Genomic DNA, 12,085 nt, shown 5'->3' with positions numbered 1-12,085 from the left:
ATCGGCCCCTCCGGGCGCGCGTGCGGAGGGGACGGCTCCTGCACCATGGCGACGTTGATGCGGGCGGGGGGTGCGGGTGTGGCGGTGGCGGTGGCGGTGGCGGTGGCGGTGGCGGCGGTGGTAGCGGGAGCGGGACGGGCGCGCAACGACGAAGAAATAATTGCAGGTGAGCGGAGCAGCGGAGCCGGTGGGTGTGTCACTGGTGCATGACGGCATGGCGGAGGACCAGAAGAGAAGTTTCTCAGGCAGTGTAATGGACGTGGGTCACTGTAATGCGGATACTCTCCGTAGCGATTGGCCGTTTACACTGTAAGGGAAGGCTCTGGAAGTGTACAGCAAGGCGCCCTGCTTGCGCCGTGCTATTGGACACAGATCTGCCACGTGTATAGAGGGGATTGGTACAAACGGGTCTACGCAAAAGGGACAATTATTGCGGCCATGGCACAGCCCTACAGTACAGCATAGACAGCTGTGCGCTGGTGCAGCGTCTCCGTGGCCTTTTTTAAAAGGCACCGCATCGCCAACCTTCCAACCTCAATTCCGGCCAGTGCCAACCCTTCCTTCGCGTGCATATCAACCTCACCCATTGTCGTTCTCCCTCCCTGTCCCGCCTGCCCCCCCCCCACCATCCCCATCCACAATGCCGCCCACGCACACCCTCCTCCCCCTCCAGCGCGCACACCAGTCGCCCCGCAACTTTCGCAACGCGGGCAACTCGTGCTACATCTCGTCGCTGCTCGTCTCCCTCTTCGCCGACTTTGACGCCCTCGACGCGCTGCTCCTCGCCCCCACGCCCCTCTGCGACGCGCTCCGCCGCGCCGTCAACCTCGTCCGCTCCGCCCAGCCCGTCTCCTTGCCGCGCGTGCGCGCGCTTCGCGCCGCGCTCATCGACGCGGGATGGCACCGCGGCACGGGCCAGCAAGACGTCGCGGAGCTGCTGGCCTTCCTCTTCGACGCCCTCTCGGCCCCGTTTGTCCCCTTGTACAACAACATCCTGCATGCCCGCACGCCCGACCCCGCCGACCACGTCCCGTCCACGGAGCGTCTGCTCTGGCTGGACGTCCCGCCGCCGCCGCCCTCGGCGCCCCGCGTCCACCTCCGTGCCCTGCTGGACGACTACTTCTTCGCCCAGACGAGGCCCGGCCTGAGAAGGCAGGGCGTGGGCGTCGACGCCACCGTCGCGAAGAGCCTGCTCCCGTTCTACACCCCGGACCGGGAGACGGGCGAGACCGTGCGCGCCACGCGCCACAAGTTCCGCTACCTCACCCTCCCGCTCGCCCTGAAGCGCTTCGGCGCGCACTCCGGGGAGAAGCGCCGCGACCCGGTCAGCATCCCGACCGCGCTGGACTGCACGGACTACGTCAACGAGTTTGCGGGCGGCGCACGGTACTCCATGCTGCTGCGGAGTGTCGTGTGCCACCGCGGCCCGTCCATTGGCGCCGGCCACTACGTCGCGTACACGTACGGCCCGCGCGTGGGGTGGCGCCAGTGGAACGACCTGGACGAAGGCGCCGTGCGCAGCGCGCGCGGCTCCGCGGCCACCGGCGAGCCGGAGCGCGAGATGTGGGCCGAGGAGATTGCAAGGGATAGCTACTTGCTGCTTTATGAGCTCGTGCCAGGCGACGGGGAGGTAAAGGGCGCCGCGTGGCGCACGGAGCTCCAGATCCTGGCCGACGCTCACTTGGCCGCGCAGAGGCAGTTCCAGGAGGATCGCAGCGCCGCGCTGCGCGTGTCAGCAGATGCTGGTGGTGTTGATGCATCATATTTTGCAAGACGGAGATTTTGTAGCTGCGCAAGCGCGGGAGACGATGGTGTGGTGGGGAAGGCGCTTTTTCTGGGCCGTGACAGAAGGACGTCGGAAAAGACCGCTTTGCCAAGGTTTTGTGGTGCTTGCTACATATGCATCTTAATGTTAATTCTTGCTCGTTGCGAAGTTCACGGTTTTGGCGCAACCAGCCGGTTCGGAGCTCCGTTTGAAGTCGGTTCTTAACTTGTAACTTTCTTTATATATATACACCCAAGACGTTACGTCAATGTAGCTGATCGTTGCCGTTTAATGAGCGGCCGCAAATGTAAGCGTCGGCAGTTCGTATGCCTCCGTTTGATTGCCCGCGACGTGTTCATCTTGTGATAGCACGGACCTCCTCTTCAATCGCAACAGTATGACCTTCAAAACGTTGACGCAGTCCTTGCACGGGACTGCTCCTTTTTAACTCTTTTGTTCCGTCTGCAGTTGAACGGGGCCGGTCCACGCTCCTCGCCAGGGGGGACAAAGAAAGCGTCCTGGCTTTCAACTAAAAGCAAAGGCTGTGAAGCATGTCATTCGAAGGGCCCTTCTCCGCTTTGCACACCCAGGCCACTAGTATGCAGGAATGACTTTCACTCACGCTGGGCTCGGAGTCTGGACCAGCCCCCACCTGCCTCGAAAGGACATGGTCATCTCACGTTTGAGGGGAAAGCCAAAGTAGACGGAACAAAGAACGGTAGGTAACGTTCTTGAGTGCCACGCTGTGGGGCTTTCCAAGGTAATATGAATCAAAATCGATCTCACATACATGTCGTATCGTGGCTGCAGTCATGTGTTGATGGGATAGAGGCCAGGTAAGTCTTACACACTAACCTCACCCAAACGATGGCTTTTGGTGTGTCATATCCGAAAGACATGGAAGGAGTTGAGAGCCGTGTCCAGAGTGTCGATAATCTTCTTCCAACGAATATCCGTACAACTCCCCGTCAACGCATAAAGCCTGCCATCCGCCAGCATGGTGGCCCTTGTCCTCCCACGCCTTCCCACCGTATACCCGCTAACCGTGATACTCTCATACTTTGTATCAATAACGCGGTATCCCTCCTCGTCAATAACATCCCTCACGAGTTTTGGATTGGGGGCGCTCCCGGTGGCATCCCCCGGGGTAACAAGGTCAGCAATAGTGGCGGCCGGGACCGACTTGACATCCTTGATGCCATGCGGGAGCTGTGCGGAGACGAAAAACGAGAGGCCCTCCGCCTTGCGATAGTCTCCGGCGGTGAGGCCACTGGCGCGGCCCTCCATCGGGGCGCGCGCGGCGCCCATGGACATGCGGCCGTTCGCCTGCGAGAGGCCGGCGGAGTCTGCGACGGGCAGGACGTTGCGCTGGACGATCCAGGCGGAGGGGTATTGAAACTCGACGACGAGCTTGTCGTACTGCTCGAGGAGCGGCGTGAAGCCGGAGACGTCGCGCAGGTTGGGAAGGCCGTACGCGCTGAGCACGCTGTTGACGATGGAGCGGCCCGTGACTACGGCGGCTGAGGCCGGCTGCGCCGGGGATAGCAGCGCGGCCGTGGCTGTGGCAGCCACGGCCCAGCGGCGCACGCAGTCGCGGCGTGAGATGGAGCTCGAGGCGGCGTTGGGGGGCGTCGGGCTTGCGGTCATGGAGAGGGCCGGTATGAACGCCGGTGGTGATGGTTTGGTGACGGACATGGTGGAGGATGGGATGAAGATGGGATGAGGATGAGAATGCGTGTGGGCACGAACGCGGTGGACTTGATGAACAACGAGGAAAAGGTTGGTAGGTGGGTAGTTTGTCTCTGTCTGTAGATGGGAATGAGGGGGAGTTGCTCGCTTTTGAGCTCCGATGGTGCGTAAGCAATGGCAGCCACACGCCACATAGAGCAGGATGTGAACACCTTGTACACGTGTGAATGTTGGTGTACTGCGTTGTTTGGTGTTGGGAATACAGCACACGTGTACAGTACAGGTTCCGGAAAAGAAGGGCGGCGCAGAGGGGACGAAAGGAAAGAAAGATGGATCCCAAGTTCTTCGATGCCGAAAATGAGCGTGGGGCGTAGCCTGGAGATCCTTTATTATAAGCTGCGGCGTCGGAAATTTTATCGGAAACGAACTCAAGAAACGATTTTGAGAAGAAAGGCAGACTGGTGAAATGGACAGAGGACTCAGGAGGAGCAGAAGGGTGTCGAAGGCGTATGTAGAGAAAAACAATAGCGCAGCAGTGGGAAATCATGGATAGGCGTTGCTGTTTAGAAGACGGTCCGGATCCGGGCGGGCAGATTTGTTTCTTTTTGGTCTAAGGTGCAGTATAGAAGAAAAGAAAGGTTGCAGCCGTTGTTGGAGGCTTTCTGCTTCGTGCAAGGTTCCCCATGTTGAGGGTACGCACTGGCCTGGAGCCCTTCTGACTCCCGGCCGGGCGAACCCTCACGTGCCGCGCAGCTTCTCCCGCGCTCGTCTGGTGAGACGTAAGTCTCCTTGTTCCGCCGTCTGGGAGCTGCGCAGCACACCCGGCGCCAACAAACAGGGCCCGAGGGTAGACTGCCGTCCTCCGACAGGCCCCTTGACTCCGGCTCTTAGAACGCTACGCAAACCATGCCGTCTCGTGCCCTACCCACGTCACAGACCTGATTCGCACTTGCGCTCGTGTCGCGGACAGAGTACTGCTCCCCGGTGGCCAAGTAGCCGTCTTTGGCTGCGTCCTGCCACCAGCCCGTTTTCACAGATCCAGGACCGTTGACACTGAGGCTGCCCATGCGCGGGCCGCTCATGAGGAGTGGATCTCCGCGGTCGGCTGGCTTGATATGCCCATCGCGATATGTGAGGAGTAATCTGCCAGGCGTGGTTACGACGTGGCCCGAACTGGATACCTCTAGATTGCCCGCTTCTACAAGCTCTTGTATCTTAACCGATTCCAGCCTAACGGATGGGTCCTGGTATGTCTCCTGTCCCCTGAGCGAGACGTAGCACCCGGTCCCCGGTGCTACTGGCACCTGATCTGTGCAGCTACATAGCGCCAACAGAACTTGACTGGTAGAAAGCCACCCGGCTCGGCTGATGGCAGCTGGTCCAACTGTATTGTCGGTACGAGATGATAGCACCAACTCCTCTACTACATCCCTGTAGTCTAGTCTTCCAGGAATGCACACCGTGGCGGCTTCAGAAAGAAGGGTGTGCTGGACCTCTTCCCTAATTTGGTGTGGACTGGTGACATTCTCAGCTGGCACCAGCCTTACTCGCTTGCTCACGCCAGCCACAAGCAGGTGGTTACGTGCTGACTTGTAAGTCACTTCTGCGCCCGTTTCCGCGGTGCCCCATGAGTATGAGCTTCTCCGATCGTTTTACGTTGATATCAATAACGTCCGACTCACTGCCATATGACGTCTCGAGGTGGCAAGACCTATCCCCGCTTCTGACAATCGCGGTCCAGGGCGTTGCCTCAGGTGTCCTGTCACAGTTGAACCTGGTCAGGTTTGACATAGCCAAAACTTTCCTACTTGAGTCCAACGTCAGAGATTTCTCACGAAACTCTCCGTCTAGTGTCGTGTTCTTAAGCCAAACGTACACGAAGACTCCGCAAACAAGATTACTAAGCAAGATGCTTATTCCAGCGAAGAAATGAGTATTCACCGTTGCTACGGTATGAGTATCTCTCAAACACCTGCCTCTGGTTACGCGGAGATCTTTCGCTATCCATGTGGTGCGAGTGGGCGCACTAGTGTTTGCCTCCGTTCGCCACTGATGGTATATCTCCCAGGCCCTGGAGAACTTCGCCGTCTCTATTTGTAGTGACCGAAAAGCCGACGCCATGCTAGCCAAGTTTCCCCAATCCTTCTCCCTACACTCCATACCCTCTGCGTACAGCGGGTCACCCGTGAGGCCCAAACATATAATAGCCCTGTGACCACTGTGTGATATCATTAGGCTGGAAGTCTCCTTCATGACCAACACCGTGTCGTTGCTGGCCATTACCTCGACTTCCATCTTATTGGTGGGTCTACTGGCTGGTCTACTTCTTCCAAAATCAAATTCACTCCAAGGTACTACGAGCTTACGTGTGGCCGTCCCGTAATCTAAAGTCAAGCGGTGAGTGTCGAACAAGCCAGATTCCAATCCATTGTCAGTTGAGTCATGTTTGATTATGACCGTCCGGCTGACTTTCGAGTCAACGCATTGTATCCCCCACTGCTTCGGGTACGCCGGGGCGTCTGTACAATTTATCCTCAGCCTGGGTTGTGCCTGGAGTTCAAATGATACAACTGAGCCGGCATAACTGTGTCGTCTTAAGCTCCTCTTGAAGAATAGGCTGCTTGCGATTTCAACGACGGCGATGGAAGGACTACCCTCTGCGCTATCCTCCTCTAGAACATAGAGCTCTGTGCCCGTGAAAAGTATGAGTCGTCGCCCTCGTACCAGAACGGCTGCCGCTTGCCCGGCAAACCAAATATCCTTCCCCCTACTGGCCAGAATCCATTCATTTCGCATCTCGGTAACTAGGTACTGTCCGCCTGAAATAGCAGCATTCCCGGTGGTCATTAACACGTCAACGTCGGCTTGCGAAATATTGTGTTTGAGGTCAGTCAACATCATCGGTCCCTGTACTCTATATCTTGTGATAAAACCCGGCGGCGTCGCCCTCTCGGGGTACCAACGCCCATCGCTAGTCTGACGGAGGCCTGTCGGCACGTTAAGAGAGGTTGAATCGAAGCCAGCCGCAACCAGTCTGCCCCTATTGACTTCTTTAGATCCTGACCCAAATTCGATTAGTAGATCGGCCGCCAACAAACCCCCGGTTACTATTAATAATAGAACTTTTGCGTATCCGTCCCGATTGTCATGTTCCATAACTAGGGTTCCCCTGGAGAATGGCCTCGGTGCTAGCTCGACTGCCTTACCGGCGACGACCCGTGAATACGCCCTAGCCCCAAGGACCCTAGACCATAACCATGATAAAGCAGTCGTCAGAGTGAGACTTAAAGCAATGAACCTGACCACGTTCCACATAGGGACTCCTATGGCTAGTATAACTATCATTGCGCGTGATTTGTGAGATTTTGAGAGTGGTTTGAAGTACAAAGAGTTTCCAGTCTTTTGAAAATGTCGACTTGTGTTAGTGGCGCTGTGGTTCCTTTTTACTGTATCTTCCACCTTGTTCGCCCCCTCGCTAGCCCTTTTCTTCCCTCCTCAGGGCGTGGAACTTGTCGCAGAACTCGAGAAAACTGCACTACGTGCGTGGCGATTGGCACAATCCGAAGCTGGAATAGCACATACGATAGATGCGCTACGGGGAACGGTAGTTGAGAAAAAGGGGGTAGTTTCTTGAGCGCGAGGAAGGGCTAAGGCTGCGACCTTGGCGTGGTAGCGAGACCGTGTCGATCACTGCAAACTCCCTACTCTGACAATCAAGAAGGGGGCACATGCGCCGCCCGCTCAGCACGGAGGAGAGCTCACTTTATATACAGAGAAGAATGGAGAGCTAGAATACTTCGAAAACCGCTTCAGATACTGGGGTAGGATGCCCGCAGCCCGCACTAAAAGTCCGGGTTAGAGAGGAATCAACTCTAGCCCCTCACAAAAAAGGGGGCAGCTGACTTCGTGCTAAATAGAAAGGGGGGTGCCTTTAAAAAGAACGATTTCCAAAATCTAAAATAGAAATACCAAAGCATGATCTGTTTTGGATCCATCAAAAGTCTTCAAAAAGCCGAAGCTACGACGCATTTATCTACAGGCGGAACAGGGTCCTGTTTCCAAAACGTGGCCCATTCATTGAATCGCAACAAGTAAATTTACGTTTGCAGCTTCAAGACTGAGGCATATCGGTCGTCACGTGGAACAAATTTGGAGACAGCGATGCACAAAACATTTATTAAAAATCTCTATCACAGCATCATTCTGAAGCTGACCATACTGCTGGTCAGTTGCATCTCAACGACGCAAGAGCAGAAGCAGCATCCCGTTTGTCAGCTGCTTTCTTCACAGCCAAAGCACGACGTATGTGCGAAGGTCTAGGCACAACAAAAAGTTCGCCGTAAAGTGCAGCGCGACGACGTGCGTTAGCAAGTTCGGTATCATGCCGACCTTTCTCTCGCATAGCTGCCTCATACACCCTGAGGGTGTATGAGGCAACAAATCGACAGCGAACGCCAGGAGGCTCCTGGCGTTCGCTGTTCGATTTGTTGTCGTTGATAGGTGCAGTACTTCCGCCTTATAAGAATAAGGACGGGAGACGGGCTCCGTATTCTTATAAAGCGGCTATTCTTATCGGTGTGTGTATGATAAGGTCCAGCAAGCTCGTCAGGGCATTCTAAAAAAGTCTAGTTGGTGCTGTACAGGTGAAAGTGCATATGAAGTCTCTCATGGTTTCTTATCGGAGCGCAAAGTAGCTTGAACGGATCAAAGATACAGAATTGCAATGTTGACCAGGTCTATAGTCTGGGATTGAGGTTGAGAAAACGTTCATATGCCGAGACAGCTGATTGATATTGCTTCTTGGCCCCTTTTTGAGGTGTACGTACACGCCTTGCTGAACCCCAAAATTGAGCTCATCCAGAAATTTTTATTCTGTTGTCGAATATGAATAAAATGCTGCTTCATGTGCCTTTGTTGGGCACTCTCAACAGGTGGTTACGTCCCCCAGTGACTGAAGTCATGTGGTGAGTGTCAACAACGACGTGAGGGGATGTGAGGTCAAGAAGGTCCATGATTCGGGCATGTATTGCCCTTTTACTCCGTGGGTCAGTACCCACTCGTGTGGTGTCCCACGGGTCGACCCCCTCCACTATGTCGTCGCCATGCCAACAATAATCCCCTACTGTCGGCTGCGGACAAACTCTACCGGGTGAAACGTGTCCGTGGCAGGCCGGGATGAGTAATGAGGAAGTGACGCAGACCGATCCTTGAGGCGAGCCCAGGCTGTGCACGGTGTCTACCCACCACATGCTCGGGCTCCATTCGACCTCTACCAAGCCGTGTACCGGCGGGTACTCTTGGTACGATGGGATGGGGCAGTCAATCACTAAGTGACCTCTCCCGCAGGGTCCTGAACAGGCCGGACGGAGCACGCCCATGCTGATAAAGGAGAGAATCTCGCCAACAATGCAACGCTGTTCAGCGGCGACCGCAAGTCGGTCGACTCCCCGCTGCATAGTCCATGGCTTATCCATAACATCTGAGATGTGGGTTATTGTAGTGTAGACTCGCCTCCGTCCAAGTACTAGTGCCTCATTTCTGAAAACCCCACTCCTTTCGGTGGTCGGTCTATCCGGCCGTAGCTGCAAAAGAGCGAGTCGTTAGTAGACCACCACTCATCGAGGGTAACGCACAATTCAGTTCGTTTGTGGGTAGGTGAAGTATGCTTGAAGGTGGAGCAAAAGCGGTGGTCACCTTCCCGTGCACTGCGCACAAGTGTTACGACCGGTGGTAGATGCTCTTTCTGTCTGTAGAATGTGGTGGCGTCACGCCGCTCTCTACCCGCTGAAAGCTGTAATGAGCAGTGGCTGCAACACTCGCTCCATGGGTCCGAGGGCTCCGACGGGCACGAACACGACTGGGGTGTGGACGCCCTTAGTGCGTTAGCATCGCCCGGTTGAGAGAGGTTTTTGGTGTGGGTTGCCGCGTCTCGGCCCTCTGTCGGGTCGCGTGGCGGACATGTGCAATGATCTCGGCACTTGGCGCAGGACCGCCTCCCTCGGTGGGGGCGGTTTCCGCATGCGTGTGTTTGGGGGCTCGGCGTGAGGACGGAGTGGCTGCAAAAGGGCATCTGCGCCCTTCCCCTCTTTGGACTCGGGGTTCTGACAGAAGAGGTGGCGCGCTGTGTGAGGTTAAAAAATCAATACATTAATTAATAATTTTAGGATTCACAAAGCTAGCTTTCATTTTGAGAATTTTTCTTACGTACCCCTTTTATTTTTGAATTTTCCGAGAGGGTTGACAAAGCGCAGCGGCAGCGAGACGTAAATTACAGTGTCAAGCCAGCACAGTGCAGCATGTGTCGCGCACGCGCATCCGAGAATCAGTTGACGGATGTGTTTAATTCCAATGGTATCAAAGTGCGCGTAAGCATGTATTGATATCCCGCGTGCTTACAGAACATGGGCTGTAAGCTTACCGTCCCCGCAGACGGCAAGCTTACATGGACCTATATGTACTACGCCCACGTCCGAGCTCCCCACGCCGAGACACAGAACAATAAACAACTCGAGCAAGCAACTCTACGCTACTCTAGTCTGCGAAGGCACAAGCCGGAGCCCGTTCTCACCCCTGAAGGCGCAACGCCGGATCACTCACCCCCCCCTCTACTTCCCTTCTCATACTATCCTTTCTCTCCTTTTCCCCGCGCGCCAATCCCGCTCCCTGATCGTACAGAGAGCAGTGCACGCGAAGCACAAGGCCCCCTTTCGACGACAGCATGAGAGTGCTGCGCTCGCCAGGTTCGCTGCGAATTCCTCACCGCAGCGGACAATGTCCAAGCGAAGCGGCACGTGGCGGCAGCCCTTCAAGCGGGGGAGAAACAGGCAAGTTGCCCTTCGACAGGCGGAGTCTGACACCGACTACCTAAAGTTCAGTTGGTGTCAGGCTGCTCCTGTGGGGGGTAATCCAGCCGTCCTATTTCCCCCTCAGTATCCCTAGTATCCTTCCCCTCTCATACCTCAACCATCGCCACATCGACACCCTTCGCCCATGCCGGCCGGGCAAGCAGGTCGCCCGGCAAGCGCGAGGGCGCGTGTAATTTAGACGGCGGCGGGAGGTGCGCAGGAGCGCTGGCGCGGCATGTGTCGAGCGAATGGGTGCTATTATCGGAGGCACTCGGGAAGGCGCGGGCGCCGTGGCAGCGTGCGCCACGCACGATGGCAGTTGGCGATGCGGGCAGCGCTGTGTACGGCGTATCATACGCGTAAAGTTGTGCCATCATGGCAGGCTGCCGGGCGACGCACGCGCAAGGAGCGCCGACCCCGATCGGCGGTGCGGACGCGCGCTGACGTGCCTGACCTGCAACTCGGAGCGGGAGGGAGGCGGGGTTGTCGGACAGCGTTTTCATGACGGCGCACGGGGCGTTCTACAGTACATGTCTCCTCTCACCTGGTGGAGGGTGCTGCAGGGGCACAGATGCCTGCAAGTTGTACGTGCACCAATGGGATACGCTACATTGGGGTGTAAGTTAAGTATGGAAGCGTGTTAGTGCGGGCGAAATATGGCAGAATTCATTAAGCTGCTACCAGTTTGAATGCCGCACTCCAGCAATGGTAACATGCCCTAATCGGAGCGCAGGGCTGCGCGTTGAGCAGTTGCGCGGGAAGAGCTACCCTTCCCTGGGAGGGTAATTTGGAATGCGAGGGTGATTTGGAGTATTGATTTACGCTAAAAAAAAAGCGGGAGACATTATAACTGTACTCGCAACCATGTCCAATTTCCAATTCAGTGTCCAAAAATTGGCTGAGCAGTGGCGAAAACCGTACTCCAAATTACCCTACATCGTAGAAAATCGGACCGGCTGAGAGTGGAGCGGAATCTTCGAGCTAAATTGTTTTCCGTTGTTTTCAGCCACGTTTTGGTGCATGGACGTGGTTTCCGACACCATCAGGCAGCGATTGGTTACTCATAATCGCGTTAGGTCCATGTGAAGCACTTTTTTCATTTATATTGTTTGAAATTCACTCCAAACTACCCTCGCGGAGAAGGGTAAAGTTTGCCTTGGTACCCTTGAAAGGTAATGATGCCATGACCTGCGCTGCCAGCAGCGCAGGTACCGTATCCTGCTGCGGGCAGTGTACACTGTACAGCATGTCACTGTGCCTCAGCGGCACACACAGTCACGGACACGTAAGTGCGGGCGCTACATGGGCTACCGCTAACGGTACCCTCCTGAAGGGTACCCATAGGGTAGTGCCGACGGGCGTCGTTATCGGACAACGGTAGCCGCATCCAGATCCGAGTGCCCCTCCACGTTGCCCCCTTCGCGACTTGCAACCGCCGTACTCGCGTGACGTGGATCGACATTGAGGGCCGGGTATGTCCCACATGCCGTGCAGCCCCCGACCCCCCTTCCCGCCCGCACCCATTTTCAACCATCTGTCCTTGAATCACCACCCAAACTCTGCCTCTGTCTGCCACTCCTTCCCCTCCCCTTCCCTCTCCCCTTCTAACTCGTCTTTCGACTCAAACACCTTCTCCCTCCTCCTTTCGTTGTCCTTCTTTCGTTGCCCGCCTCCTTCCCTTGTCCCCCTCCCTTGTCCCCCTCCCTTGTCCCCCTCCCCGGTCCTCCCCCCTTGTCCTCCTCCCTTATCCGCCTCACCCCCTCCCCCTCCCCCCTCCGCCTCACCC

The 12,085-nt window shown here is 56.2% G+C and overlaps 3 protein-coding genes; 1 reads left to right on the top strand and 2 right to left on the bottom strand.

Moving 5' to 3' along the window:
• The first annotated feature begins 640 nt into the window (after positions 1 to 640).
• On the top strand, positions 641 to 2,100 carry CHC_T00005469001 (hypothetical protein). XM_005717094.1 is given in 2 exon segments: positions 641 to 1,990; positions 1,991 to 2,100. The coding sequence occupies 1 exon segment, from the start codon at positions 641 to 643 to the stop codon at positions 1,988 to 1,990; it is 1,350 nt and encodes a 449-aa protein (XP_005717151.1). The 3' UTR covers positions 1,991 to 2,100.
• A 2,932-nt stretch (positions 2,101 to 5,032) lies between these two features.
• CHC_T00005468001 (hypothetical protein) lies at positions 5,033 to 6,250 on the bottom strand. Its single transcript, XM_005717093.1, has one exon. The coding sequence runs from the start codon at positions 6,248 to 6,250 to the stop codon at positions 5,033 to 5,035; it is 1,218 nt and encodes a 405-aa protein (XP_005717150.1).
• Positions 6,251 to 8,277: 2,027 nt separating this feature from the next.
• On the bottom strand, positions 8,278 to 9,524 carry CHC_T00005467001 (hypothetical protein). XM_005717092.1 is given in 2 exon segments: positions 8,278 to 8,978; positions 8,979 to 9,524. The coding sequence occupies 1 exon segment, from the start codon at positions 9,522 to 9,524 to the stop codon at positions 8,979 to 8,981; it is 546 nt and encodes a 181-aa protein (XP_005717149.1). The 3' UTR covers positions 8,278 to 8,978.
• Between the last annotated feature and the right edge of the window lie 2,561 nt (positions 9,525 to 12,085).

The sequence above is a fragment of the Chondrus crispus genome, genomic scaffold, assembly GCF_000350225.1.
Source record: "Chondrus crispus Stackhouse genomic scaffold, scaffold_295, whole genome shotgun sequence".
Lineage (NCBI taxonomy): Eukaryota > Rhodophyta > Florideophyceae > Gigartinales > Gigartinaceae > Chondrus > Chondrus crispus.
The sequence above is the reverse complement of the archived record's forward strand: the minus strand, read 5'-3'. Positions and strand labels throughout refer to the sequence as shown.

Coding starts and splice junctions, on each gene's coding strand:
- CHC_T00005469001 (XM_005717094.1), top strand. CDS start 641: ATGCCGCCCACGCACACCCTCCTCCCCCTCCAGCGCGCACACCAGTCG.
- CHC_T00005468001 (XM_005717093.1), bottom strand. CDS start 6,250: ATGCGAAATGAATGGATTCTGGCCAGTAGGGGGAAGGATATTTGGTTT.
- CHC_T00005467001 (XM_005717092.1), bottom strand. CDS start 9,524: ATGCCCTTTTGCAGCCACTCCGTCCTCACGCCGAGCCCCCAAACACAC.